Here is a 27,516-nt window from a genome sequence, read left to right as displayed (position 1 = left end):
CAATATGGAAAAACATCACATGCAAGGTAAGATCAAACCTGATGATGCCAATATAGAAAGGCAGTCGCTTGACCTGCTTTTTCGGTCTTCCCCACAAAGTACTTGCAAAATTCTCTTAAGAGAAATAGGGGGCAAAACACAACTGGTTCCTAGATTGCATACAAGATATAACAAGTAAGATAAGCAATCAAACCTAATGCCGTAGGATTAGGAACCAAATCCTAGGCATGAATACCCAATCCTGCTAGGTGTGTCTGTTCCCCCTTATGGGGTGACTGTCCTTCTTAACCCAAGCCTGCCTTCCTGTAGGTGGTTGCTGGCAGGACTGCATCATCCACTCCATCATACTCTGCATCCAGATAGGTGGCTCACTGAGGTACTGCTCTTCTTTCACCTTCTGAGGCCTCATAGATTACTTGGATTTTTTCTTGGAGTTGCCACTGTGATTGGCAAGTACAAATCGTTGTTGAGGCCGCTGATGCTGGGATGCCTGGTATCGTGGTCCGTGAGACCAAAAAGCTTGATATCTTGGTGCTTGATGGTATGGGGCCTGATACCAAGGAGTCTAGAACTGGGCCGAAGGTCTAGTGCCATGATCAGCCTGTCGGGGCACTTCTTTATTGGCCTTGGCTTTCTGAGCTTTTAGAAGAGAGCATTGAGGATGAACATGCCCACTTAGGCCGCAATGGTGGCATATGGGAGGTCTTCTGATGAAATGAGGCTTCTGAGTGCCTGGAACATCATAGTTGACCTTGTCCTTCCCTTTATCTTTAACAGTGGGAGGAGGCTCTGGGACTGTAGGTTTCACAAATACAGTATTTGAAGTAGAGCGAGCATCAGAAGAGGGAGCTACATACCCGAGACAAGTCTTGTCAGTTGGACTCTTCTGGATACACATCATACGAGTCAGCTTCTCATCAGTGACTCGTTCTAACTGGAGCTGAGTCTCTAGCAGCTTCTCCTCGAGCTCTTGTATTCTGAGCAGCAATGAACTCTTCTGAGTCTGCAAACTGTTTAGATCATAGAGGTGTTGCTTATGACCTTTCCTCAGCTTCTCATACTCTATATAGAGTGTCTTGTAGGCCTCATTGAGCTCTTCCCCATTATCACTGTGCTCCGAGTAGTAAGAGTCTTCTTCTTCTTCAGCATGTGGGGCAACAAAGGCCAGAAATTTTTCAGACTCTGGAGCTTCTTCTTCTGACTCATCACTGAGAGTCACATTGTATGCCTTCCCCTTACCCTTCTTAAGATTCCCGCAATCGGCTCGGATATGCCCAAAACCTGAGCATTCAAAACATCTGGGCCCTCTGGGATCCTTCTTTTCTTCTTCCTCCGGTTCAACTTCTTTGGGACCTTTCTTCACTTTTTCAGAAAACTTCTTTTTGATGCAATCCTGTCTCTATTCTAGCTCTTGGGTTTGATTTCATTTAGATTGGTTTGGGGTTTTGTTGCACATTTCGAGTGGGTCTTTTCCATGGGGTTGTTGTAGCTATTGGTAGGGTGGATTTCATGAGTTTTTAAAGCTACGAATTTAGGTGGCTTAGAATTCCAGATTTATGGGTTTGATTTGGATGGAGAAAATCGGTTGATTTGGGTGGGTTGTAAAACTCTACCCGGTTGAGTATTATTGGTATTGTAGGGCTTTTTGGATTGATATGTTCTTGGGTTCTTGACTTTGAGTTGTTTTGGTAGAGAAACCGAATGATAGTGGTAGACTTTTGTTATGAATTTTCTGTTAGATGATATTTTAGGGTTTGAATGAGTTATTGATTTTATTTATGTTTTAGGTATAATGTAAATGAAAATGGAGATTTATTTTGGTGTTATTGAGAAAATTGGTTGGATTAGGTTTGTTGGAAGGATTGTGATTTTGGTTGGATGATAACCAATTGATGAGGCTGGTTTATATTTTGTTATTAGAGATTGAATTTAATTGTTGGATTGTTGTTTAGATTTGTGTTGAATGTCTAATGCTAATTAAAAATGGTGGAAAGGTTTGATTAGTTTCTTGTGGTGGCCATGTATGGGGAGAGTGAGTTTTGTGGGTGTTCTTGATGGGATTCAAATCTGGACTTTGGATTGATAATTGAATGATGTTGGATCTTTGATTAGGCTCCTACAATGTTATTTTATTGATATAGGAGTTGGTTTTAGGCCTTTGATACTTGTTGGTGTCTAGACCCTTGAATGAAGTTAATTTTGTGGATCCCTTCTATGTGGTAGCCGAATAGAGAGAGAGACATTGAAGGGTGTAGTGTTATGAAGTGTGTAATGTTTATGGTTGATTGCTTGGTATTTTGGTGTTGAATTAACAACTTTTGATTTCTACGGCTAAGTGATGTATGGGTTGAATTGTGTAGATTAGTTGAGGGTTGATTTTCATAGAAAATTGATGTGTATGTGTTAGGCCTTGGTAAAAGTTGGATTATGGGCATATGTGATCTTGAAAGTGAATGGTGGTTAAAGAACGATAATTGTTAGGAAATATTAGTAGAAGTTATTGTTGATGGGGTTATTTAAATTGGAGGATTGTTATGGTAGCTTATGGCTAATGCTTTGAGGTGAAGTAAAGGAAATATTTAAAGAAAGAATAAAATGGTAAAGTGTAATAAGTGGTATGTATAGATCCACATAATAGCAAATTAAGCCTAAGTATAGTGCTTGGCTTTGAGGTTAATGTATATGCCTCAAGCTTTAAAGAATGTATATTACAATAGGTGATCGTAAGCTAGTTTAAAAAAAAGAAGAGCTATTAGATTAATATGTTGTATAAGATTAAGATCTTATAATTTAAATCACTTAGATGATTAGTAGCTAATGATGGTAATAAGGTAACCAAGTAATTAATCCATCTATTCATGTATACATAGTATTTTAGTGTATTAATGGACTAGGTTTAAGTATTGTATGTGTATATGTATATATGTATACATATGCATATACATGTATGTGACTTAAATATATATATATATATATATAATGCTAACTAGTAAATAAACAAGAAACTATAAAAAAAGGGATTAACAATGATAATGTGATACAACAATGATACATAAACCAATGAAAGTAGTAAATACATCATATAGTTAATAATGAATAAAATGCGAACATAGAACCGGGGATTAACCTAATAATAGCCTAGGTCCTTAGCCAGCTTTAGAAGCGAATAACGCAACGTGCGAGCACGTGGGTAGTTGTATGTCATAGAATATAGAGTTCAATAGCGTAGTCTAACGATACCAATGTTTGCAGGATAGTGTCCGGATTGGAGACTGCAATGGGTTTTCCAATGTAGAGTTCGAGTTGGAGGCCAATGCAACCAAGGTGAGTATTCTACTCACTGAGGGATCTTAGGAATTTAGATATATGAATTGCTACGTTTAGTTTAATTTGATGTTAATTCTATGATGATGATTTGGTATATGTAATTATGAATTATATTGTAAAAAAATAAAATATGTTGATGAATTGACATTGAAGATTGCATGAGATTTATGTTATGAATATGATATATGTTGATGAATCGATATTGAAGATATGCATGAAAATAAATGTGAAGGAGTTTGTGAGAAATTGGATTGTAAATTGTATGGATAAATGGATGTTGATGAATCTTGGTTGTTTATGATTATGGAATTTGTTGATAAAATTGTTTATGATTGAGTTGGGATATATTGGATTGTAGATTTTATGGATAAATGGACGTTGATGAGATTGGTTGTATTTATGATTATGGAATAGTGGATAAAAATATATGTGACTGTGTTGTGGGAATTGCGATGGTAAGTCCATATTGATATGTTTGAAATGGCTTGGTGTTCAATAACATGAAGTTGGAATAATGGTTTGTGTAGTATGAGATTATGTGTTAAATGTGAGTTTGTTGTGGAATATGGTATGTGTTGCAAGAAAGATGTTTGGGAATACACATGTGATAATATATATATAGTGTGGATGCTTTGGTATTATGATAACCCGGTAGTTTATAGATGGTAAGTCCAATGATGTAGTATTTGGCACAGTGGTAGGCCACTGGATAGTAGCTATTGGCTGAGATGAGTGGTAGGTCAGAGGGTAGCAGCTCTTGGCTGAGATGTGTGGTAAGCCTAGCATTGAAGTGCTAGCACACGTGAGATGTGTGCCCTGCGGGTCGTAGCTTTACGGGCTGTGTTGACGGTAAGCATAGCTTTGATGTACTAGCACACGTGAGATGTGTGCCCTGCGAGTAATAGCTTTACAGGTGGTGTTAACGATAAGCCTAGTATTGAAGTGCTAGCACTTGTGAGATGTGTGGTAAGTCTAGCATTGAAGTGCTAGCACACGTGAGATGTGTGCCTTGCGGGTCGTAGCTTTACGAGCGGTGTTGACGGTAAGCCTAGCATTGAAGTGCTAGCACTCGTGAAATGTGTAGAATATTGTTTATGGTATGGGTGGAATATTGTTAGTAGAAACCGTGATAATATATAAGTGTGTGATGAACAGCGTGACTTTTTATGAATAACGCTGTTAAACCAACCCTACATGTTATTATGTTTGTGTATATTGTATACTTAGTGAGTTTTATACTACTGAGGCCTCAGCACTTCTTATTGATGCGATGAACTCATACTTTCACCTATACAGATGTGGCTACCACCACAACCGTATAGATGAAGTTACTTTGACTACAGGTACTCCAGTCGTAGTTGATGACATTGTAGAAGTGTACTTGGGATATTATGACCGAAGCTCGCCGCGACGGTCGTAATTGCGGGGCCAAAGGCGTCCTTTGTTTTATGGGTTTTGTTTATAGCTTGTGACGCCTGTGTCACTTGTTATTGTATATAGTCATTTATGTTATGTATCTAATTTGAGGAAAGACTTAAATAAATAGATGTAATATTGGCTCTTGATTATGATTAATTTATGATAGATGTTTAAAATGTGATTTTCGCTATTAAGTTTATGTATTCCACTACATAGTAGATAGATGTTATACCCTGATTTACCAGGTACATATTATGGGGTATGTACCATATGTTAGCTTTGCGACATATCGTCGTGCCACTATGAAGATCCATTTATATTTTAAGAGATTAATGTTTATGCAAATGTTTAGTAAAAAAAAAAGAAAAAAAGGGGGGGTCTTCACAGCTTGACCTGCTACAAATATCAGAGAAACAGGTGCTTTTGGCATGAGAAATGGTCTGATTGGAGTTCTGGTACAAGTTTGCATTTTTGCTAGTTTTGCAGAGTGTGCTCAAGCCCACTCGGCTTGAATGTCTCTGCAGCGCATCCTGGTGCGCAGATGTCTGCTGTGCTCGATGCGCTCGAGCTCAACAGGGCTGAGCTCGAGCCCATTTGCTTGAAAGGCTCCTTTGCTACACATTGTAGCAGGCTAAGGGCTGTTGAGGGGCACGTGCGCTCAAGCCCAACAGAGCCGAGCTTGAGCCAATTTCCAAAAAATCCGAATTTTCAACCTTTTTGCCTCAAAACCTCTATTTTTCACTTAATGACCTGCAAAATGCTAAAACAACAAAACTAGCAAAATACATAAGAAAATAACAAAGCTAAAAGCCTAACAAATGCAAATTAAGAGGTCCAAATATACAATATTTGGCACTCATCAACTTAGAAGTCACCAAAGGAAAGAGAGAGAGAGAGAGAGAGAGAGAGAGAGAGAGAGAGTAACCGTAAAGAGTGGTTGGCTCTGGCACTCCTCATTGGACCTAGTCGAAGATCCACAGTGCTCGTGGGCGGCGCTCGGGTTTGTTGGGTCCGAGTGAGAGAGAGAGCTGGGCGAGGGACGGTCGGTCGATGGGCACTGGTTTGCTGGGTGAGAGAGAGAGAGAGCTGTCCGAGGGACAATGTGGGTCGAAGGGCATCGATTAGTCGGAGGTTGGTGTTGGGGGTGGGGGGGGGGGACGGTGGAGAGGGGGAGATTTGGGAAATGGGGGAAAAATTTCTAATGTGAATATCAAATGCTTTCCACCTGCATTTTCAACATTTATTTTTTTAATAAAAAAAGAAAAAAGACGTGCCATGTGGGTCAAGAGCTGAACACCAGACGGACTCTTGATGCACATATAGCACTACTCATGTAATGGATACCAATGATTCTCTAAATTCTCGTTGTAATGGGATGTTTGGCAACACTTTTTCAAAAACAAATTCTATTAGGATTCGTTTTTTTAAAAAAAAAAAAAAAAAAAAATCAATTTTTATCCAATTTTTTCTGATTTTGTCTCAAGAAGTTAAATATTAAAATTCGCGCAGTAAATTATAGTTGAATTAGTTTTTAAAAAAATCGAACACCCAAATGTCTGATTAAGATGTGCTTTAAAGAGAGAGTAATGCTATAAATCACATTTATATTTTATAACTATTTTATAATGTTGAGGTGATAGTTTTAACTAACTTTTGATTTTGATTTTTTTGATTTTTTTTTAGGATTAAATATCTTTTTGGTATTTGTTGTTTGAAAACTTTATTTTTTGGTACCCCAGTTTCAATTTGTTACACAAATGGTACCTATGTTTTAGGAAAAGACGGATTTAACACCTCCGTCTATTTTTTCGTCTAAAATTTAACGGACTGACACGTGTCTACTCTAAGGTGTTGACATGTGGTAGTCAATCTAAAACAAATTAAAAAACAGAAAATAAAAATGTTTAAAAATTCATAATAAATTAAAAATAATAAAACTTAAAAAATATATATATTAAAAACTTTTTATTAAAAAAAAAATTGAAAAAAAAAAAAGAGAGGAGAGGGTGGCTAAATCACCCCCTTGGTCTAGGGGGTGGTTCGTCCACCCTCAATGAAAAAAAAAAAAAAAGGTGAGGGTTTTCGCCCTTGGGGTGACCGAACCACCCCCAAGTAGGGGTGAGCATGGGGCGGGGGGGGGGGCGGGGATTGGCTTTTTTTGCCCCCGCGCCCCGCGAAAAATTCCCAGCAACCGTGCGGGGCGGGTGGGCTCGGGGTGGGGATGAACGGGGCGGGGATCCGCGGGTATGCGGGGATCCCCGCGGGGATGAAGCACAGAAAACTCAAATGAAGGAAACCCAAAAAACCTCAGAACAAAACCCACCAGAAAATCAAAAAAAACATCAGATCTGATGAAACCCACAACAGAAATTACAAATCTCTTGAAACCCACAAATGAAATTACCTTTTGTAGCTCTTCAAAGTCTTGCAAAAGACTTTGATGCTTGAACCCGTTCCTTTGGTCCTTAAACAAAGCATATGGAGAAGACTCCATAGCAACAACCCCTTTCATCTTCTTCATCAGATCACAGAAAAACAGAACGCAAAAGCCGGGAACCAACAATTACAGAGAGAGAAATAGAGGGAGAGGGGCAGAGAGATGGGTAATGAAAAAGAAAAGAGAGATGGGTAAGAAATAATGAAAGAGAGGAGGCTAGAGAGACAGAATAGAGAGAAAGAAACAAGAAAGACAAATAGGAAAAGAGAGATAGAGAAGGGAAGAGGTAAGAAGGTTTTTGCTTTCCCTGTTTTCTCAGTGAAACTCTGACCGAGACAAAGAAACCCAAAAAAGCCCACATAACTCGGTGAAAAATAATGTTCTTTTGATAGACAGTGATGAAGATGGGGAAAACTGAGAAGTGAGAAGTGAGAAGAAAGAAAGAAAAGGGGAAAAGAAAGACCGAAGGTGAAGACTGAAGAGTTACGCTTCGTCTTTCTGTTCCCCTTTTCTTTCTTTTTCTTTTTTTTTTTTTTTTTTTCAAGACATGCGGGGCGGGGCGGGGACCCGAGAAAATTCAAGGGTCCCCCCCCAACCCGCCCCGCCCCGCACCGCGCGGGGGGGCCAAAAACAGCCCCAAAACCCGCCCCATGGGTGCGGGTTTTGGGCTCTGCGGGGCGGGTTGGGGCGGTTTCTGCGGGGCGGGGCGGGTTTCTGCGGGTTTTGCTCAGCCCTACCCCCAAGGGCTACGGAGGTAGTTGGGCCACCCCAAGGGTCAAAACCCTTATAATTTTTTATTTTTATTTATTATTGTGGGGGCCAAACTAAAAATTTGAAAAAGAAATTTTACAACATAAATTAAATAATTTAACACATAATTACTATGCTTAACAAAACTTATGTTTATAAAAATTCATAAATATGAGTCAAAATTGATATATCAATAACATAACATGTTAGAACTAATATAAATTTAAAAGAAATATAAATACAAAAATGTCTAAAATTGCATCATACAATCTATTAAAGAAACAAAATCATAAAAAAATAAAAATAAATAAAAATTGCAACTTGCGGTCTTTTATTATTTTTGACACAGGTATTCAGCATTTTCTCTACAGTTAGCGGTGTTTAAAAAACGCATCTAAATACCCTTTTTCTTTATAATGAGCCACCTAGGCAAAACAAGGAAAAAAAGAAAAGTCCTTTTGTTTTGGAGAGAAAAATTCGGATTCTTGTTTTACATTATTAATTATAAAAGAAAAGAAGTCCCAGTTATTTAAAACCTATTTTTACTCTTTGTTTCAAATTTTTAATAAAATACGAGGGGCCCATTGAAAAGTCAAGCACATGTAGCTCTTTTTATGTAGCTCTTGAATCTCAAGGATAAATTTTTTTTTCGAACTTTGTTTTCGAACTTTGCAGGGGCATGGCCTGGCGGGCCTCTAAATGGATTTGCCACTGTTTTTAGCAATACTCTTTTTATTTTATAATTATCTCACAATGTTATACAACCGTCCAAATCAATTATTAGAATTTTTGTTTTTTTTTTAAAAAAAAAATCTATGACTGATTTAAAGATAATTGGGACTATCATGTCAACTTCAGGAAATAATTGTGAATAATTTTTAGCATTACTTATATAAAAATATGATTTTAAACATTTGTTTTAAAATGTGTTTCTTTAAAAAAAAAAAAAACAAAAAAAAAATAATGCGTTTCTAAAAGTTTTTTAGAAACGGCATATTTTAGAACATCAAATAAATATTTGAAACCACATTGAAACATCAAATTGTTCATTTTTTTTTTTACTTTTTAATTTATTTATTTATGTAAATAAATTTTAATACAATTTTCTAAAAGTTTTAACTAAATCAATTTTAGTGTTTCTATTTTTTAAGTTTTTTTATTTTTTATTTTTTTTTATTATTTATTTGAAAATGACATGTGACAGTGGTATTATAGGCATATTTTGACAAAATAGGCATTTTTAAAATTTTTTGATAATTTGAGAGGTTAGAGTTCAAGCGTTGACAGTTTGTAAATTTACTTGTAAAACGGCTTGTAGTTTGGAGAGTTAAATTCAATGCTTCGTTTGTTTCGGCGTAAAATGATTTCTGAAAAATGATTTCGGCATTTTACAGTGTTTGGTAAGGGCGAAAATAATGGTCAATGAAAATCATTTTTGGTTTGACCGTAAAACATTCTTTAATTTTTGGAGAATAAAAACCGTAAATCGTTTTCCGAAATTAAATTCTTCGTCCTTACATACACGTTTGATATCCGATTGCCAGAATTCGGCAATGGTCGGTAGTCGGAATCCAGCGGCACTAGAATCCAGCAACATCCGGCCACCGAAAAACTGTCAACGCCGGAATCCGACGACACCCGGCTACTGTTGTCGGATGCCGGCGGACCAAATTCTGGCCGAATTTAGCTGGAATCCAGCCATGGCCAGAAGCCGACCGGATCCTGACCATTTTGTGGATCTGGCCACTGATCCGGCCGGATCTGACCAAAATGGCAGGGATCCGACCGGATCCAAAGGAGTCTGGCCGGAATTCGGCAAGGGCGACCAGACATTTCTGGATTCTTGTGACAGTTGTATTTTCTCCTTTTGTAATTTTTTCGTGTGAACCAAACGTTAGAAAATATTTTCAAGAATTTTCATCAAAAATATAATACGACGAAACCATTTAACTTCGAAAGAAACGGATTATAAATTGTAGTTTTTCCGAATAAGAGAGTAAGGAAAAACGTCGCTTTCTCGTACCTTTGAGTCTTTCGTAGAAAGAGAGAAAAGAGAGGGGGGTTGGCTGAGGATCCTTCCTTGTGCCTTTGCCTGCATCAACTCCTCCTTCTCGTCAACGCCTATCTGAATTTCGCTTTTAATTCTTATCAATTATTCTGATCCTTGTTCGATTACAGTCATGGCTACAACTGGGAACAAGAACATCAATGCTAAATTGGTAGGGACTTTAGCATCAGCCTCTTTTTTTTTTAGCTGTTTAATTTGTTTGAATCTCTATTTTTGATTAGTATGCGTGTGTTTTATTGCAAATTCGATGTCGGCTTGCTTTGTGGGTTTAGGTTAATTATCAAGAATTTGGTTTGGTTTTGGATAATTTCGAAGCAAATTCTAATACGGGTTTGGCTTAATCCTCAAGAATTTCGTGTGGGTAGCTCGTAATTTTGATGCGATTTCTGATTTTGGTTTCCTTCGATTTTCAAGAATTTTCTTCGGTTTGTGCATGCTTTTATACAAATTCTGATGCGGGTCGGTCTTAATTCTGATAATTTGACGCAAATTCTGATGTGGGTCTAACTTAGTTCTCAAGGATTTTTTATTTTTTATTTTGTATATAATTTTTGATTCAAGTTCTGGCCTGGATAAAGCTCAATCCTTATTTATCTTTTTTCGATTGTGTATTTGTATTTGTATATTTCTTATTCCTGGTCTGTTATGGGTTTCTATTATACTTCGTATTTGTTATTGTTATTTTTTCCTGGGACTGGTGCCTTTCATGCAAAGCCAGATGTGCGTGTAGCATTTTTTTCTTTGTATGTATGTTCTTCAAACAAATTGTGATTTAGGTCTGGATGATCTTGTGATGCTTGTCCCTTTTTCCATGCCAATGCTGATGCTTGGTTTAATGTTTTTATCAATTGGTGGGAGATTTCTGATTAAGTATGGAATATTATGATTGAGGTGACTATCATAGGGTATTAGGTGTATCAGTAGTACACTAGAACATAAGAATATTTAGAATCTTTAAGTTGAAGAAGTTTGTTCTGATGTAGAGCAGGTTTGTTTTATTTTTCATTTATGACTATACCATGCAGTTAGGATTTAAGTTATAAATATAATTGTTTTTGTTATCTGTTTTTCTTTTTCCTTTCTAATTTCCTTTTGCAATTGCTTTGGGATGATCCTGAGTTGCGTTATGGTAATGTTTAATGTTTTGCTTCAGGTGCTTCTTGGCGATGTTGGAGCTGGGAAGTCTAGTTTAGTGTTGCGCTTTGTTAAAGGGCAATTTGTTGAATTTCAGGTTGGAGGCTATGAAGATTTTTGGATCTGTTACATTTTCGACTGACGCTTTGCCTCTTTGATATTGGAGATTTGACCCTTTTTTTTTCCTTCCTTTTTTTTTTTTTTCAATAACGATTGTAGGAATCAACTATAGGTGCTGCTTTTTTCTCACAAACATTGGCTGTAAATGATGCAACTGTAAAATTTGAGATTTGGGATACAGCAGGTCAAGAGAGATACCATAGCCTGGCACCTATGTACTACAGAGGAGCTGCTGCTGCAATAATCGTGTATGATATTACAAACCAAGTAAGTGAATTATGAGAAAATGAAAGCTAGAGCTATCCCCAATTGGATGTAAAAGAATTGTAGTACCTCTGATTGTCATTGTTGGGATTAATGTTATGCAATTGTAATGGGTTGATAATGACAGAGCAGATGTGTTATGTGTTCAAGTTAATGTTAAATAAATGTATAAATTCAACTTTATATATGGGAAGTGGGGTAGGTATAGAAAGACAAGAAATTCAGTAGACCTATTTTTTATTAAATATAGTTATATATGTTATGCATTGATCATGGAGCTTAAATTTGGATAATATGTAATGATCAATTTTTTATAGCTTTGGATTCTATTTCTATATTGTGAATTGTACATAATAAATATTTTCTCCTTTTTAGATTTCTCATAATCAGGGATGAAGCCAAGAATTTAGTCTAGGGGGGTTGGGCTGGACTGGGATTAATAAAATGACATCAAAACGTATGAAATGACAAAAAGGGTTTATAGAATTCATTCCTACTCGTAATAGATATACATTTTTGCAAAGTTTACATCTATTATGAGCAGAGAGAGTACCTGAAAAGAAAAAGTTAGTCAATTAGAATTTATGTTTCTAAAATGCCTAGAATCCCTTTAAAGTCCACAAAATTTTTTGACATTATAAACTTTGAAATGTGAATATATTGTATATATGATATGAAGTATATGGACTGGAAAATAGGAGTTCACTCGTGTATAAGATCACAATTAACTCCTAGAAGGTTTTCATGTCTAAGCATGGAAGAACATGGAGGGGGCCAGAGGCCACTAAAAAATTGGAATAAAACAAAAACTTTAGGGTTTTTCTTTGGTCATTTTGTCCCCAAAAATTTGAAAAGCAAAATTAAAAATTCTAGGGATTTTGTCGTCATTTTTTAGTGGTGCCCCCCTAAAAAGAAAATGATGGGAACCCACTTTACTTGGATGTGGAAGTTGAGGGCACAAGTGAAGAGTATGGGAATGTGGAGGACTTAAAGGTGCTAAATGTGGATAGTTGGACACGTGAAGATCATGGCGACGTGAAGGACTCTAGATGTGGGTAGTGGGGTTGTAGTTATGACGTGGGTAGTGGGAGTAGAATGCTGCAGTAATTATTTTGTTAAGAGTCTTATGTTGTTGTGTTATTATTTGGTGTCATTGTTATCCTCACCTAGTCAACATGGGTAGAATTAGTGACTTAGTGTAGTGGTAGTTTCCTTATTAAGTGGGTAGTTATTTGAAAGTAGTATAAGACTTAGGCTTGGGAGCACGGTTCAAGCATTGAATATTGTATTGACATTTGTCATTGTGGTTTGTATCCAACCCTAATTGGATTCATTATCTATCATTGTGGTCTTTACTACCTGAAAAGAGTTCATTATCTATCTATTTCTATTCAATTACTCGTGGTTTCCTATCAACTTGGTATCAGAGCATGGCTACCAACAAGGATGGCACCAAGAAATTGGAATTCGAATTACAAGATTTGAAAGACGGAATGCAGAAACTTAGTACAGACTCAAAGGCCAATTTTCCTGAGCTTAAGGAGATGTTCTACCAGTCTCTTGAGAAGGGCGAGTCGTCGGCAGGAAAGGAGAAAGTATCAACTCACACGTCGGGAGAAAATTCCTCCGGGCATTCCAATGGATCCAAGGGGTCGAATGGTTTTGCTAAACTAGATTTTTCCCGTTATTCGGGAGATGATCCCACAGTTTGGTTGGACCAGGTAGTTCAATACTTTGACTACAAGCAAACATCAGAAGAACAAAGGGTGTCATTGGCTGCCTTTCATTTAGAAAGCGAGGCCAATCAATGGTGGCACTGGATGAAGAAACAAGGAGAGCCAGTTGCCCATCACGTGGCAAGTATTTGAAAAGAGTTATTGATCCGATTCGGTCCCACCGAAGTCGAAGATTATGATAAAGCACTCTCAAGAATCCAACAAGAAGGGGCATTGCAGGAATGTCAACAAGAGTTTGAGCGATTGGCAAACTGGGTGGATGGGTGGTCTCAAAAGGCACTCGTGGGAACATTCTTTGGAGGATTAAAAAAGGATATTGTATTTGCCGTCCGAATGTTCAAACTGAAGACCCTCCGTGAAGCCATTGAGGTAGCACGAATGGGAGATGATAATCTCTCTAGAGACCGGAAGACTGCAAGAGGTGAAAGGCCGAAACCACAACTGACCGAAAGCTTCCCCAAGTCCAACCACTCAACCGTTTCGACATATTCAGCCAAGTACTCAACAAATACTACACGCCCATATTCATTCGGTGCTGCCAAGAAATTGTCGTGGGAGGAGATGCAGAAAAGAAGGACGAAAGGCCTGTGTTTCGATTGCAATGAAAAGTTCACACCGGGACATCATTGCCACACACCTCAAGCATTCTCTATTGAGATTTCTGCACCAGAGGAAAGGTGTGAGGAGTTCGAAGATGGCAACACCGAAATTGTGGAAGGTAAGCGCGGAATCGAAGAGGTTGAACCCCTCATCAATTTCCACACTTGAACCTTGAGGACAAGATTCCTCTTCAAGGGAAGGGGATTGATGGGAACCCACGTTACTTAGTTGTGGAAGTTGAGGGCACAAGTGAAGAGCATGGGAACGTGGAGGACTTAGAGGTGCTAAACGTGGGTAGTTGGACACGTGAAGATCATGGCCACGTGAAGGACTCTATATGTGGGTAGTGGGGCTGTAGTTATGATGTGGGTAGTGGGAGTAGACTGCTGCAGTAATTATTTTATTAAGAGTCTTGTGTTATTATTTGGTGTCATTGTTATCCACGCCTAGTCAACGTGGGTAGAGTTAGTGACTTAGTGTAGTGGTAGTTTCCTTATTAAGTGGGTAGTTCTTTGAAAGTAGTATAAGACATAGGCTTGGGAGCACGGTTCAAGCATTGAATATTGTATTGACATTTGTCATTGTGGTTTGTATCCAACCCTAATTGGATTCATTATCTATCATTGTGGTCTCTCCTACCTGAAAGGAATTCATTATCTATCTATTTCTATTCAATTAGTCATGGGTTCCTATCAGAAAATCTAACCCGGTCCCCTTAGATTAAATTCCTACCTTTGTCCCTGGTCTGAAGCTTCTCAATTTTGAACCTCAAGAGGGGAAACTCTCGGCGAAAGATATGATTTAACATTCCTTTTTCTTTTTCCTAATTTTTTTCTTTTCCTTTTGTGTATGAGTGTGTCTCTGTTTTACGTTGTACCTATCCACAAGAGATTTCTACTAGCCTTAAGGTTCAAAACATCTCATTGATGAACCTGGGAATAGAAACCTGGGGGCAAGCAATGTCAGCATTTCAAAATGGTGATATGGTTACTTAATTTATACTCTCTTTATGGCAAATAAATGAAGTGCTATTTCTTGAATATACATAGAAATATGTATTTATATAGACACTAAAATAATCTCATTCAAATGTTGAAAATCATTATGCAGATGCATGTTGTCATTAATGAAGGTTATCCTTTTGAGAAAGCATCCATTCACAAGCATTATTACCTATTATTTCATGTTGTATGTAGCCATCACTTGTCCCTATACAATATTCTAATAAAGAGAAAGAATGAACTAAGAAATGGTTTCCTGTGTTAGTACATGGCTAGTTGAGGTAGTGAAAAATGGGTTTGTATTTTTATTTATTTACTTAAGTCTTTTACTACAACAGCATTGGCAACCTTCAGCGTTGTCAAAGGTCTTTTTATTAGTTTAGGCAACTCATCCATGGTTGTAACGATATTGATGCCCATCAGATTATCATTTTCAATTTTATCAGCATTCTATTCTATTAAATCATGTTTAATCAAACATTTGTTGGGCAATCAAATCCATTCACTTACAAAACCACAAGCCCAACAACTTCTTAGAACACTTAGACATAATCTTGTTTTTTTCTGGAACACAGTTGCTCCCAGTCCTCCAATTCTTCAATAGATGCTTTAATTTAGATGTCAAGGGTTATTCCTGAAATGCGTTCAAAGGATTGTTTCAAGTCTGTTCTTGATGTTCTCTCATGTTATTACATATGGATTGAAGGATATTTTCTTTTTCTCTCTGTTTGATGGAATTTTGGGAAGAATAGTATTGGATTTCCTGGTGAAAAGCTGCGGCGTCAGAATGAAGTTTGAGATTCAGAACTTCTATATTAGCTGTTCCACTATGTATTTAAGGATATATTTCACTTGGGCATAGAAGACAGTAAAGAACATGTTAGATACATGCATCGCATTGGCTCAGAATATATTTTTGCAGGAAGATTGCTCCAGCCCTGAACCAAAAATGCCAACAAATGGAATGACAAGAAAGAAAGGCATACTCTAGATATGCTGGTGTTTACATATATGATTATACACATGCACATGCACAGAAAGAGAACTGGGGGGTGGTGGGGGGGGGGGGGGGGGGGGGGGGGGGGGGGGGGGAAGGAAGTTGCTTCTTTGTAAAGAGCAGGACACTTCTTTGAAAGTTCAGCTTGTAGCATTAACATTAGATTCTTTGGCTAAAGGAAATGGTCTAGGCTTGCCTAGTTGGAGACCTTTATGTGTGTCAAAAAATTTATCTATATATCTATTTATTGTCTGCTTTCATGATTTTCTGAGTATCTTTTTCTCCTTGTATATTGTATGAAGTTAATAATGCTGACTGTAAAGTTTCATTATTATAATTTGATTCAAGCAAAGTTTCAGTTTTGTTTTCCTTTCTTTTAGGCCTCATTTGAGCGGGCAAAAAAATGGGTCCAAGAACTTCAAGCACAAGGTAGCATTTTACATTCTATGTTGTCTGTAGACAAACATGCTTATGCGAATATACCTCTCTTTATTGGCTATTGCAACAATAGTCTACAGTTGGCATTTAATGGTCCTACTTGTGATTTTGTTACACCATAATTGAACATGCTTTTTATTGACTGCAGTCGAAAAAACTCGCATTATTACTAAGTGGTTTGTTGCGACTTTATTTCTTCTAAAATTTCTTAAGTAATTTTTTTTTTTACTTATTGTTGCCAAAAGGCAATCCAAATATGGTCATGGCACTGGCTGGCAACAAAGCAGATTTACTAGACACGAGGAATGTGGCAGCAGAGGCAAGTACAGTATTTGTGCTTCTTAATTGTTAATTAGCCTTTATTTCCCTTGTGGTAAATCAGTCAATATGTGAAAACTATAGCAGCTTGTCATGATCATAAAATTCAGTTTATGAAGTTTAAAATATATGCCTAGTGGTTAGATTAGAGTATATGGTGATTTTGAGAGTTTCTTAGAATATGACTCGTCATGTGCTTCATGATTTTGTGAGATATGACAGGGTCAGTGGGTTTTGGCAATTGACATGCTTGTTGAACAAATTCTTTTTCTAGCTATTTATGCCACTTTTTGCATGTTTTACTTCTCCAATTCTCTCTTTAGAGGAAAAAAAAAAAATTTGTAAAGCAAACAAGAGAAAATATATTCTCTCAAGCCATAGCTAATAACCAAAGAATTGGGTTCATGATGTTCCACTATCTTTTATATGCTGATAACACATAGGTTTCAGTTTCTTTTTTGCCTTTATGTGTGAGCCTTTTTTTTTTTTTTTTTTTTTGGGGGGGGGGGGGGGTGTTCATTTAGGGTTTCTGTTGAATCAGCCTCTTTAAACAGTATCACATGCCAAAACTCTCTTATCTTTCTTCTTCATCACATGGGGACAATTTTCTAATATTAAATATGCATTTTTATAATATTGCTACTGTTAATGCAAATAAAATGTCATCTTTTGTTGAATGGTTGTTATGCATAAACGTTGTTGGACAAACACAAATAGTCATGGAAAAATACTGGAAGTTCTAATTTGATATCTAAAGTTTAAATTGCAATGAAGTTGTTGGTACAGTTACCGGTACGCTGACGTGTTGCCTTGTGATTCGTTGCCTTCCTTGATCTTCGCTCTCCTCGTAATATGCAAAATAATAAACGGCTCGTCGGCTCGTGGAGGTGCCGACCATACCCCCACTCCGATGCCTAAGTCAGCTCAAACTATTTATTTTTTGGAGAGTATCAATAATCTCAGAGCTTAGAAAATCTGCCCGTTAAAGATACCTGACGTAGTAGTCTTATTTATAGACTCACAGTTCACAGTTATGAAACTACTGGAGTGCTTGGAGCATAATCTAATTAGGAGTCTGAGTCCTAGATTACATGGTCTTTAATCTTATCTTCATAGAATTCAAATTGGGTAGTAGAGTCCAAACTGGATATGACACTCTCTTTAGCTAATGTCATTTTATTAGGTACCTTATCCCATATTTGATGGGATAGAAGTCTATCTTGATATATTTGGGATATGCGGCTTTTTGGAGATAATGGATGGTCTTGTACTTAAGTCTAATCTGGCCGGGTCAACCCGATGGGCTCAGCCCCCGATACTACCTTAGGCCCACGTGTCTTTGGAGCTGATTATTTCTCCAACAGTTACCCCCCTAATTCTCTTATTTGAATTTAGAATGTAAGAGAATTAAATACCTCAATTTCTGAATCTGAATCTTCCATAATCTGTATCTGACAATTACCGCCTCTTTCAAAGTAATTATGACGAATAATGCCTCGAATCTCTGGATTGGAGTGGCGTCTGACCTGATGGATGCCAATTCAATTCTTGGACACTTGTGATCTGTCAGAGTACTAATAGCAACTTCCCATAGATATCTTCTACATAAGTGCCTCTACATAATATTGTCAGTCGGGCCAAAGTTGTGAAGATGATCCTCCACTCTCGATAGGAGATGGATCGGACTAATGTAGTTGATTTCACCAAGATTGTGGTGAAATGCCACTCTGAGAGAACACTTTGCGTACAACTTTCCTGAGATCAAGGTTCTGTCTGACAAAAAAGGGTAAACCGTTGAAGAAAAAGGCTTAACATACCCGAAGCTTCTTCATCGGTAGTGCTTCGTAGACCGCTTCCACAAAAATCTCTCTTGGCGGCTTTAGAGGCTCAGACTAGCGCTGAGGCTTTGGTTGTCCGAGACTTACAATGACTAGGGGCTTCCGGTGGCCCAAGGTTTTGTGCTTGGCATACCGAATCTTCTAATCTGAACACCATCTAGCTTGGCCTCACCTGTGAATATCTTTATTTGTAATGTTTGAATTCTTTGTTATGGAAAAACTTTCCATAACAAATCAATTCTCACTTATCCTCTAATAACTTGAACAAACAATCGGTTTGCGTAAGTTAACTCCGAGGAGGGTAAGAAAAATCTTTTGTTTCAAAAATCTTTTTGTTTCGACCTCCGGGACTAGGAGGGAAAAAATCTTTTGTTTTAACCTCCGAGCCGAGGAGGGAAAAATCTTTTGTTCAATCTCCGAAACTAAGAGGAAAAAATCTTTTTGTTTTGACCTCCAGGACTAGGAGGGAAAAATCTTTTGTTTTGAACTCCGAGCCGAGGAGGGAAAAAATCATTTGTTCAATCTCCGAGACTAAGAAGAAAAATCTTTTTGTTTGACCTCCGGGACTAGAAGGGAAAAATCTTTTTGTTTCGACCTTCGGGACTAGGAGGGAAAAATCAAACTTTAAGCTATCCTCATTAACTTGAACAAACAATCGGTTTGTGTAAGTTATGACCGAGGAGGATAGGAAAAATCTTTTTAGAATCGATGAACTTACTTGGTTATTTTTTTTTTTGTAGAGGTGGTATCCCCTTATGGTTTGTTATAGGGGTTGTCTCCCGTAAGGTTTGTTGTAGGGGTTGTCTCCCCGTATCTTTGTCCGAGTTGCTCTTGAGAGAACTTAATTTAAGAGCTTGGTGCAGCTTCGGTGATTTTCCCTTTGCAGAAGCTTTAACTTTGTTGAGCTACCCCCCATAACTTTAGTCCACGACCGCGGGCTAAGCCGTTCGAGGCGGATAGTCAAGTCCTCTTGGTATCCTGGACGATGTTGTAAAATAGATCTTGGAGTTCGGAGTGAGTCTCGGGGCTTCAGCCTGTAAATACTTGAACTTTCCTTTTCAAATGTATCTTTTCTTTTTCATGTAAAATTTTTTGTAATGAACAAAATTTCAATGTTAATGAATGGAAGTCTTGGACATTTTGACTTTCACTTTCCTTATCTTACTAGTTCTGAAGTGTTGAGTCTTACTTGATGATTTTTTAAAGAGGTTTTATCCTCATACCTTCCTGAAGCTTTACATCATCTTTATCTTTTTGAAACTTTCCTGAAGTTTTATCATCCTGAAGCCTTATCTCCCTAAACCTTTATCTTCGTAGAGATCTGTCTTCCTGAATCTTTATCTTTCTGGATCTTTCCTGAAGCTTTATCTTCCTGAAGCTTTGTCATCCTAAAGCTCTGTCATCTTGAAGCTCTGTCATCCTGAAGCTCTTCCTTCCTGTTTACTTTTCTGAAGATTTATCATCCTGAAGCCTTATCTCCCTAAACCTTTATCTTCGTAGAGATCTGTCTTCCTGAATCTTTATCTTCCTGGATCTTTCCTGAAGCTTTATCTTCCTGAATCTTTATCTTCCTGGATCTTTCCTGAAGCTTTATCATTCTGAAGCTTTATCATCCTGAAGCTCTATCATCCTGAAGCTCTACCTTCCTGTTTACTTTCCTGAAGCTTTATCATCCTGAAGCCTTATCTCCTTAAACCTTTGTCTTCGTAGAGATCTGTCTTCCTGAATCTTTATCTTCCTGGATCTTTCCTGAAGCTTTATCTTCCTGAAGCTTTGTCATCCTAAAGCTTTGTCATCCTGAAGCTTTATCATTCTGAAGCTTTACCTTTCTGAAGCTTTATCTTCCTAAATCTTTGTCTTCCTGAATCTTTATCTCCCTGAACCTTTACCTTCCTGAAGATCTGTCTTCCTAAACCTTTACCTTCCTGTTTGTTTACCTTATTGAGCTACCCCCCATAACTTCAGTCTGCGACCGCAGGCTAAGTCGTTCGAGGTGGGTAGTCAAGTCGTTGAGCTTTACCTTCCTGAAGCTTTATCTTCCTGAAGCTTTATCATTCTGAATCTTTCCTGAAGCTCTGTCATACTGAAGCTTTACCTTCTGAGCTACCCCCCATAACTTTAGTCTGCAACCGCAGGCTAAGTTGTTCGAGGTGGGTAGTCAGGTCGCTGAGCTTTACCTTCCTTTGCAGCAGCTTTTTCTTCCTGAAGCTTTGTCATCCTGAAGCTTTATCATTTTGAATCTTTCCTGAAGCTCTATCATACTAAAGCTTTACCTTCTGAGCTACCCCCCATAACTTTAGTCTGCAACCGCAGGCTAAGTTGTTCGAGGTGGGTAGTCAGGTCGCTGAGCTTTACCTTCCTTTGCAGCAGCTTTATCTTCCTGAAGCTTTGTCATCCTGAAGCTCTGTCATCCTGAAGCTCTACCTTCCTGTTTACTTTCCTGAAGCTTTATCATCCTGAAGCCTTATCTCCTTAAACCTGTCTTTGTAGAGATCTGTCTTCCTGAATCTTTATCTTCCTGGATCTTTCCTGAAGCTTTATCTTCCTGGATCTTTATCTTCCTGGATCTTTCCTGAAGCTTTATCTTTCTGAAACTTTGTCATCCTGAAGCTTTATCATTCTGAAGCTTTACCTTTCTGAAGCTTTATCCTTCTGAATCTCCAATCTCGCCTTGGTATCCTTTCCATAACCCTTTCGGGTTGTCCAAGGAAAGGACTCGAGCCAATTCTTAACCTTATCCTTCGGAAACCCCCAACCGGGAGGTTTCAACCCTTTGTATCCTTTCTATGACCCTTTTGGGTTGTTCGAGGAAAGGAATCGGGTAGATTCTTTTCTGGATATCCTTAGTCTTATCCTTCGGAAACCCCCAACCGGGAGGTTTCAACCCTTTGTATCCTTTCCATGACCCTTTCGGGTTGTCCGAGGAAAGGATTCGGGCGGATTCTTTTCTGGATATCCTTAGTCTTATCCTTTGGAAACCCCTAACCGGGAGGTTTCAACCCTTTGTATCATTTCCATGACCCTTTCGGGTTGTTCGAGGAAAGGATTCGGGCGGATTCTTTCCTGAGCATCCCCACCATAACTCTTTCGAGTCATTCGAGGGGAGGAGTCAGATGGACGTTGATGTAGCTTGATCATCTTTGGAGAAGTTTGATGAAGAAGTGCTTCCATTCTGTCTCGGACTGCTGCTTTATTCTTAGCAGAGATCAATCAATACCTGGGGACTCTCCGTTCTTCCTTGCTCTCAGTGTTGGACTAACTGAGAGGCTTTCCTTGTTTTCTCTGCAAGGTTGTCTCCCTGGCTCTTGGTGTTGGACTAACCGAGAGGCTTTCTTTGTTTTCTCTGCAGGGTTGTCTCCCTGGCTCTCGGTGTTGGACTAACCGAGAGACTTTCCTTGTATAATTTGTTGTAGGGATTGTCTCCCCATATCTTTTCTGCGAAAAGGGTTAACAAAGCACTGCATATACTAAAACAAAATAGCAGAATGCACAGTTGCACCATATATTCTTTTCATCCGTCGGGATATTTTGTGGTCCTTTCACTCACGGCAGGAGTGAGGCCTCAACACATGAGTCTATTTTATCAAAATATATATATTTTTCGGCAAAGCGTACAAGTGCATGCATATATATTTTTTTTTCTGGTTGGTAAAATAAAACCAACATTTATCCTTACTTTAACATGAATCATGTTTGTAAAAAAAGAGTATGAACTTATCTGGTGAATTCGATGAAGATGAACCGTCTTACTTGGAGTTCCTTATCTTGCACGCCACTCGATATGGGGCTCTTTGGGAGAGTTCCTCAAACTGGACCCTTGATTTGGATTGGTTCCTCGGCATGTGACTATGCACTTCGGAGGATGGCAAATCTGGAGGGGTCTTCGAACTATGCTATTTGGAACTAGAAGCTCGGGCATAGGATCTTCGGGATAGTACCCTCGAAATAATACTCTCAGTATGTGTCGTCTCGGTACGTACTTTTCGTCTTGGTAGAACACCCTCGCGTCTAGCTTTTCTCCTTGGTAGAATGCCCTCGGATCAAACTTCTCGGATTATACTTTCTTCTCGGTGTGACACCCTCGGGTCTAACTTTCCTCCTTGGTAAAACACCTCGGATCTAACTTTTCTCCTCGATAAAACACCTCGGATCTAACTTTTCTCCTTGGTAGAATGCCCTTGGATCAAACTTCTCGGATTATACTTTCTTCTCGGTGTGACTCCCTCGGGTCTAACTTTCCTCCTTGGTAAAACACCTCAGATCTAACTTTTCTCCTCGGTAAAACACCTCGGATCTAACTTTTCTCCTCGGTAAAACACCCTCGGATCTATCTTTTGTCGTATACTTTCTTCTTTTTTTCTTTTTTTTTTACTTCTTGGACTGAAACACTACTCGAGCCCCAGTAGTTTGGCCCAAAAATCTCCCTTCTTTCTTCTTGCCCGAGTCAAGGCCGAACCGCTCGGATCCTTCATGACCAGCTTGGCGAGGAGTAAGATCTCCCTGAGGGCGCTATCCTTTGCTCCTTGATCGAATAGGACTCTAGGTCATAAGGCCTACCAATGCCACCATACCAAATCCAGCAATCTCTCCTTAACTTGATCCGATCGTCGAGGTCTCTCGTTGCCTCGGAGGTCCGGATTCTCAGGATTTCAGAAACTTCTAGGTGAGTCTCTCCTTCACTTTTGCCTCGGAGGTTCACAAAGCTACGAAAACCAGAGCTCGGGGTCCTGATTCCTGTTTGTGAAAAGGACTTGTACATAAAACTTTTCTTATGAAAACAAACACAAATCTGCTAAAACAACCGGATCTGGTTTGGTCTGGATCAGCTTCAAGAAATATCACTGAGACCCATCTCCAAATTGATGAGGGTCTATCCATTCCTTCTTCTTTACAAAGGATCGAATCTCTTTTGGCTAAGCCCAGGACTAGAGCCAAAAACTTATGGGTAGAATTACCGTGGCAGTGGAGGCTTTGGAGCAATAGGGGACCTCGTGCTTGGCCTCACACCACCGATCGGTGAGGATGAACACTGATTCTGGGCTTTGTCCGTGCATGCTCTGAGATGTCTATGATCTTGAAATGCTCCAGGTTCGGTTAGGAGGTCCGGTACCTTCTAATCCATCACCCACGTTGAATAGGGGCTCATCACGGGCAGTCACTGTTCCGTCGGGATTCTGTCCACCATCATCAAAGTCGTCTTCGCCTGAAGATCTCCAGAAGAAAACAATACCGTTCGGGGCTCCAACGTTTCACTGGGCGAAGACCCGAAGTGCCGGGGAGTCCACAGGCTCCACAGGGTCATTACCGGGACCTCTAGGAGTCCGTGGGCTTGATGGAGACCAGTAGATGCAACAAGTCTCGGAGGATTGGTTGATAGTTTCGGGGTCAAGGGGGAACATCCCGAGCTGGACTTTCATGGAGGCGGGGAACTCTGATCTCCCACAGCTTTTTGATGTAGCTTTAGGGGAAGAGCAACGTGGTTTCTTCTTATTCTTTTCTTATTCTTCTTCTTTGACCCATCTTTTCTTTTCTTTGAAAGCACATATCCATAGGTCTTTTCTTTCTTTTCTTTTCTTTTTTTGGGCCGTTGATGAAGCTTCATAGCAACAAGGTTGCTTCTTCTCTTTTTTGTTTTGTTTTGTTTATTGGGCCGACTCCCTGCCTCTTGACCCATCTTCTTTGAGTTTGTGCACCCATGTAAAGTTGTTACTTCTTAGCATGGATCAACCGCGGATTTTGAAGCGTAATACACTGCAAAAGTTTAAAGCAGAGGAAGCTTTCTGAAAGTCCTAGCTTCATCGGGTAGAGCTGCTTACCATTGCTTGTACATCAAGGTGAGTTTTGATATGTGCTCGGTAGTAGCCAGAAATTCCCAATCTCAGGTGCTTCCTATCCACCGATGTGCAATTCTTGCGGCCCATACCTTCTTTGGAGTAATGTCTTATAGTGCTTGTCCAACAGCCACTAGCAATACATATGTTCTGCCATGTCTACAGGCAAGCGAACAAACCAAACATACAGCCGAGAGTACCTACCTTGGGCCCGAGAGCACCGCATCTTGTTGACCACGAACGAGATCGGCCTCTGTCCGGGGGTATGTTGGAGACATCTCATCTCCTGGTGATGATGGCCTTGATGTGCTTCCAGGTTGACGCTCGCTCTCGACCAAACACAGTCGACAGGTCCGAGAAAATAGGGTCCAGGATCCGAAGGTCCCAAGTTGGCAAGCCTGTGCTCTTCGATCTGTCGATGACCTTTGCTGACGGAAGGGACAAGGCCATTCGGGAGTCCGGGACGGGTCATGCTCTTCCTTGGACGGGAGGAGACCCAACTTGGATGGGTACCTAGTGACAACAAGGGTCGGGTTCTGAGCGAGGAGGAGCGTGCTGCTTTAGCGACGAAGCTCGCTGCTGAGAACGTCTACATCTAGGTCTTCTATTATTTTTCTGTTTGGAAAGGTAGATAGCACTCTGTTCGGATGCTCTACTGAAATCCACAGATCTCTATGAGGTTCTACAATCGTGATTTTTTCTTTACGAGATCAATGTTCCTCTACAGTTGATTGGCATGGATTGTACCCATGAAGTCTTGGATCTTTGTTTACTACCGAAGATACTGTTTCAGATTTATCTCTTTTTTGTTGTTTCAGAAATAAGCCGGATCCATCATCACTGAGCAAATCACTGAACTTGTAACTCTGAGCATAGATCTAGTATATTGTCGGCACCGATTTGGTGTGATTAGATTCCGATCCGAGATTTCAAATTTGATTTGATCGCGCAGTCACCGTTGCGGATTTATTTTTTGAAGGAACAATGTCATTCCCACAGACGGCGCCAAACTGTTGGTATAGTTTTCGGTACGGTGACGTGTTGCCTTGTGATTCGTTGCCTTCCTTGATCTTCGCTCTCCTCGTAATCTGCAAAATAATAAACGGCTCGTCGGCTCGTGGGGGTGCCGACCATACCCTCACTTCGATGCCTAAGTCAGTTCAAACTATTTATTTTTTAGAGAGTATCAATAATCTCAGAGCTTAGAGAATCTGCCTGTTAAAAATACCTGACGTAGTAGTCTTATTTATAGACTCACAGTTCACAGTTATGAAACTACTGGAGTGCTTGGAGCATAATCTAATTAGGAGTCTGAGTCCTAGATCACATGGTCTTTAATCTTATCTTCATAGAATTCAAATTGGGTAGTAGTCCAAACTGGATATGACACTCTCTTTAGCTAATGTCATTCTGTTAGGTACCTTATCCCATATTTGATGGGATAGAAGTCTATCTTGATATATTTGGGATATGCGGCTTTTTGGAGATAATGGATGGTCTTGTACTTAAGTCTAATCTGGCTGGGTCAACCCTATGGGCTCAGCCCCCGATACTACCTTAGGCCTACGTGTCTTTGGAGCTGATTATTTCTCCAACAGAAGTCATCAAATAATTTAAAAAATTGTGATTAGGTATTTTCATTAGTCAGAGGTGACTGAATCTGGAGGGAGCAATTTTAACAGACATGAGATATGCCACAAGGACAGTTATCCATGTGGTCTACAAAAAATTTATTGAATTTAAGATTTTGTTTGCAAGTAAATACAACAAAATTTTAAAAGTCTTTTTTGACATGACATATTATCAATTTTCTTAGGTTAGATCAGTGTGCAAATAAACGAGTGGGCTTTTGTTAGCCACATCAGCTGCAACATGAAAGATCGTCTATTTCTGTCAACTATACTATGGATGAATGTAATTGTGGCTTTTAAAATTATTTAGAGACTTGATTGCAACTTTTTAAATTTTAAAGACCAAATTGTAACTTTGTGTATTTTCAAGGACTAAAATAGGTGGCTTATGTGGTTAACGGATTACTTTAGTTTTAATTTTAGTCCACATGTTTTTTATGTTCAGCATTTTGTGTGTTGCTTATGTGGTTGCTACTTTTCTTCCAGGAAGCACAAGCATATGCTCAGGAGAATGGCCTTTTCTTCATGGAAACATCTGCAAAAACTGCAGCCAATGTCAATGACATCTTCTATGAGATAGGTATGTTTGACATCTTCTATGAGATAGGTATGTTTCTGGGGGGGGGGGGGGGGGGTGTGGCGGGGCGGGAGATTACTTAAAGGATCAAGGTAATCTATTCAGTGCGTTTTCCAAAGCCAACGACGACTGTCATTACTGCAGAAACTCAAAATTCCGCGTTGTCTATAAGGACAAATTGCTCTCCTGGGTGGTTGCACATGTGTTATTTGTGTGTTTGTGAAATTTTAACTGATTGATTACTTTGTTTTTCTGTTCAGCAAAGAGACTACCTCGAGTCCAGCCAGTGCAGAATTCATCAGGAATGGTTCTTATGGATGGACCTACAGAAAGGGTAGCAAGCGCATCTTGTTGCTCTTAAGGAGATCTTTGGTACTTATGCTAGTTGCCCGCTTGTATCTTATTGGCTTTTGTGATGCCCTGTAGAAATCAAACGTTTTTTAGTTGCCAAGTTTCCCTGTCTGTTGTGTACAACTCATTCAGTACTGTACATGCATGTGTTTTTTTTTTCACACTTAAATGGCAGAAAATGATTGTGGATATCGTCTTGTAATGAAATGGTGTGGGGCCTTGTAATTCGTTAGGGTCTTCGTCGTTGTACATATGGAGATGATCTACGTACGTAAGGACATTTGGCTACATAACATTTCTTTTCCAGTTTCTCTTTCAATTTTCTCAAATCTCAAGTCTCTCCATCTCAAAGAACCCAACGAGCAACAAACGATATGAGAGAGAGAGAGAGAACGGTGAACGACTATGCATCGTGTACCTCTCTCACCAATGAATGACTTGCGAGCACATTCTTAGCCTTGGATGGCTGAGCTAGCTACCCACTTGGTCATGCCCCCATTGGACTGACTTAAACCACTCCTTTAAGAACCAGTTCCCTTACGCAAGTAAAGCCAAAATGCCAACTGTGTGAGTCTGACACCCGCCAACAACTGTGTGACCTGAGTAAGGAGCCCCACCACTGACGAAACCGAAACACCGATTTTTCTTCTTCGTGCATTGTGAGTGTAACACTCGAGAA

At 39.2% G+C, this 27,516-nt stretch overlaps 1 protein-coding gene across 2 annotated transcripts; it reads left to right on the top strand.

Annotated features, from left to right (window-relative positions):
- Positions 1-9,927: 9,927 nt before the first annotated feature.
- LOC133868350 (ras-related protein RABF2a) lies at positions 9,928-27,156 on the top strand. 2 transcript variants are annotated; one of them, XM_062305219.1, is made up of 7 exons: positions 9,928-10,152; positions 11,155-11,232; positions 11,355-11,522; positions 16,234-16,282; positions 16,537-16,614; positions 26,400-26,489; positions 26,747-27,156. In XM_062305219.1, the coding sequence occupies exons 1-7, from the start codon at positions 10,114-10,116 to the stop codon at positions 26,845-26,847; spliced, it is 603 nt and encodes a 200-aa protein (XP_062161203.1). In that variant the 5' UTR covers positions 9,928-10,113; the 3' UTR covers positions 26,848-27,156. The 2 variants fall into 2 exon arrangements, with proteins under 2 accessions (XP_062161203.1, XP_062161202.1); XM_062305218.1 differs by having other exon boundaries at positions 9,932-10,152; positions 16,537-16,610; positions 26,396-26,489.
- The last annotated feature ends 360 nt before the right edge of the window (positions 27,157-27,516 follow it).

Source organism: Alnus glutinosa, chromosome 5, assembly GCF_958979055.1.
Source record: "Alnus glutinosa chromosome 5, dhAlnGlut1.1, whole genome shotgun sequence".
NCBI lineage: Eukaryota > Viridiplantae > Streptophyta > Magnoliopsida > Fagales > Betulaceae > Alnus > Alnus glutinosa.
Note: the sequence above shows the minus strand (reverse complement) of the source record. Positions and strands in the feature narration are given on the sequence as shown.

Coding starts and splice junctions, on each gene's coding strand:
- LOC133868350 (XM_062305219.1), top strand. CDS start 10,114: ATGGCTACAACTGGGAACAAGAACATCAATGCTAAATTG. Junction 11,233..11,354: donor GGCAATTTGTTGAATTTCAG/GTTGGAGGCTAT, acceptor TAACGATTGTAG/GAATCAACTATAGGTGCTGC. Junction 16,283..16,536: donor CCAAGAACTTCAAGCACAAG/GTAGCATTTTAC, acceptor TGTTGCCAAAAG/GCAATCCAAATATGGTCATG.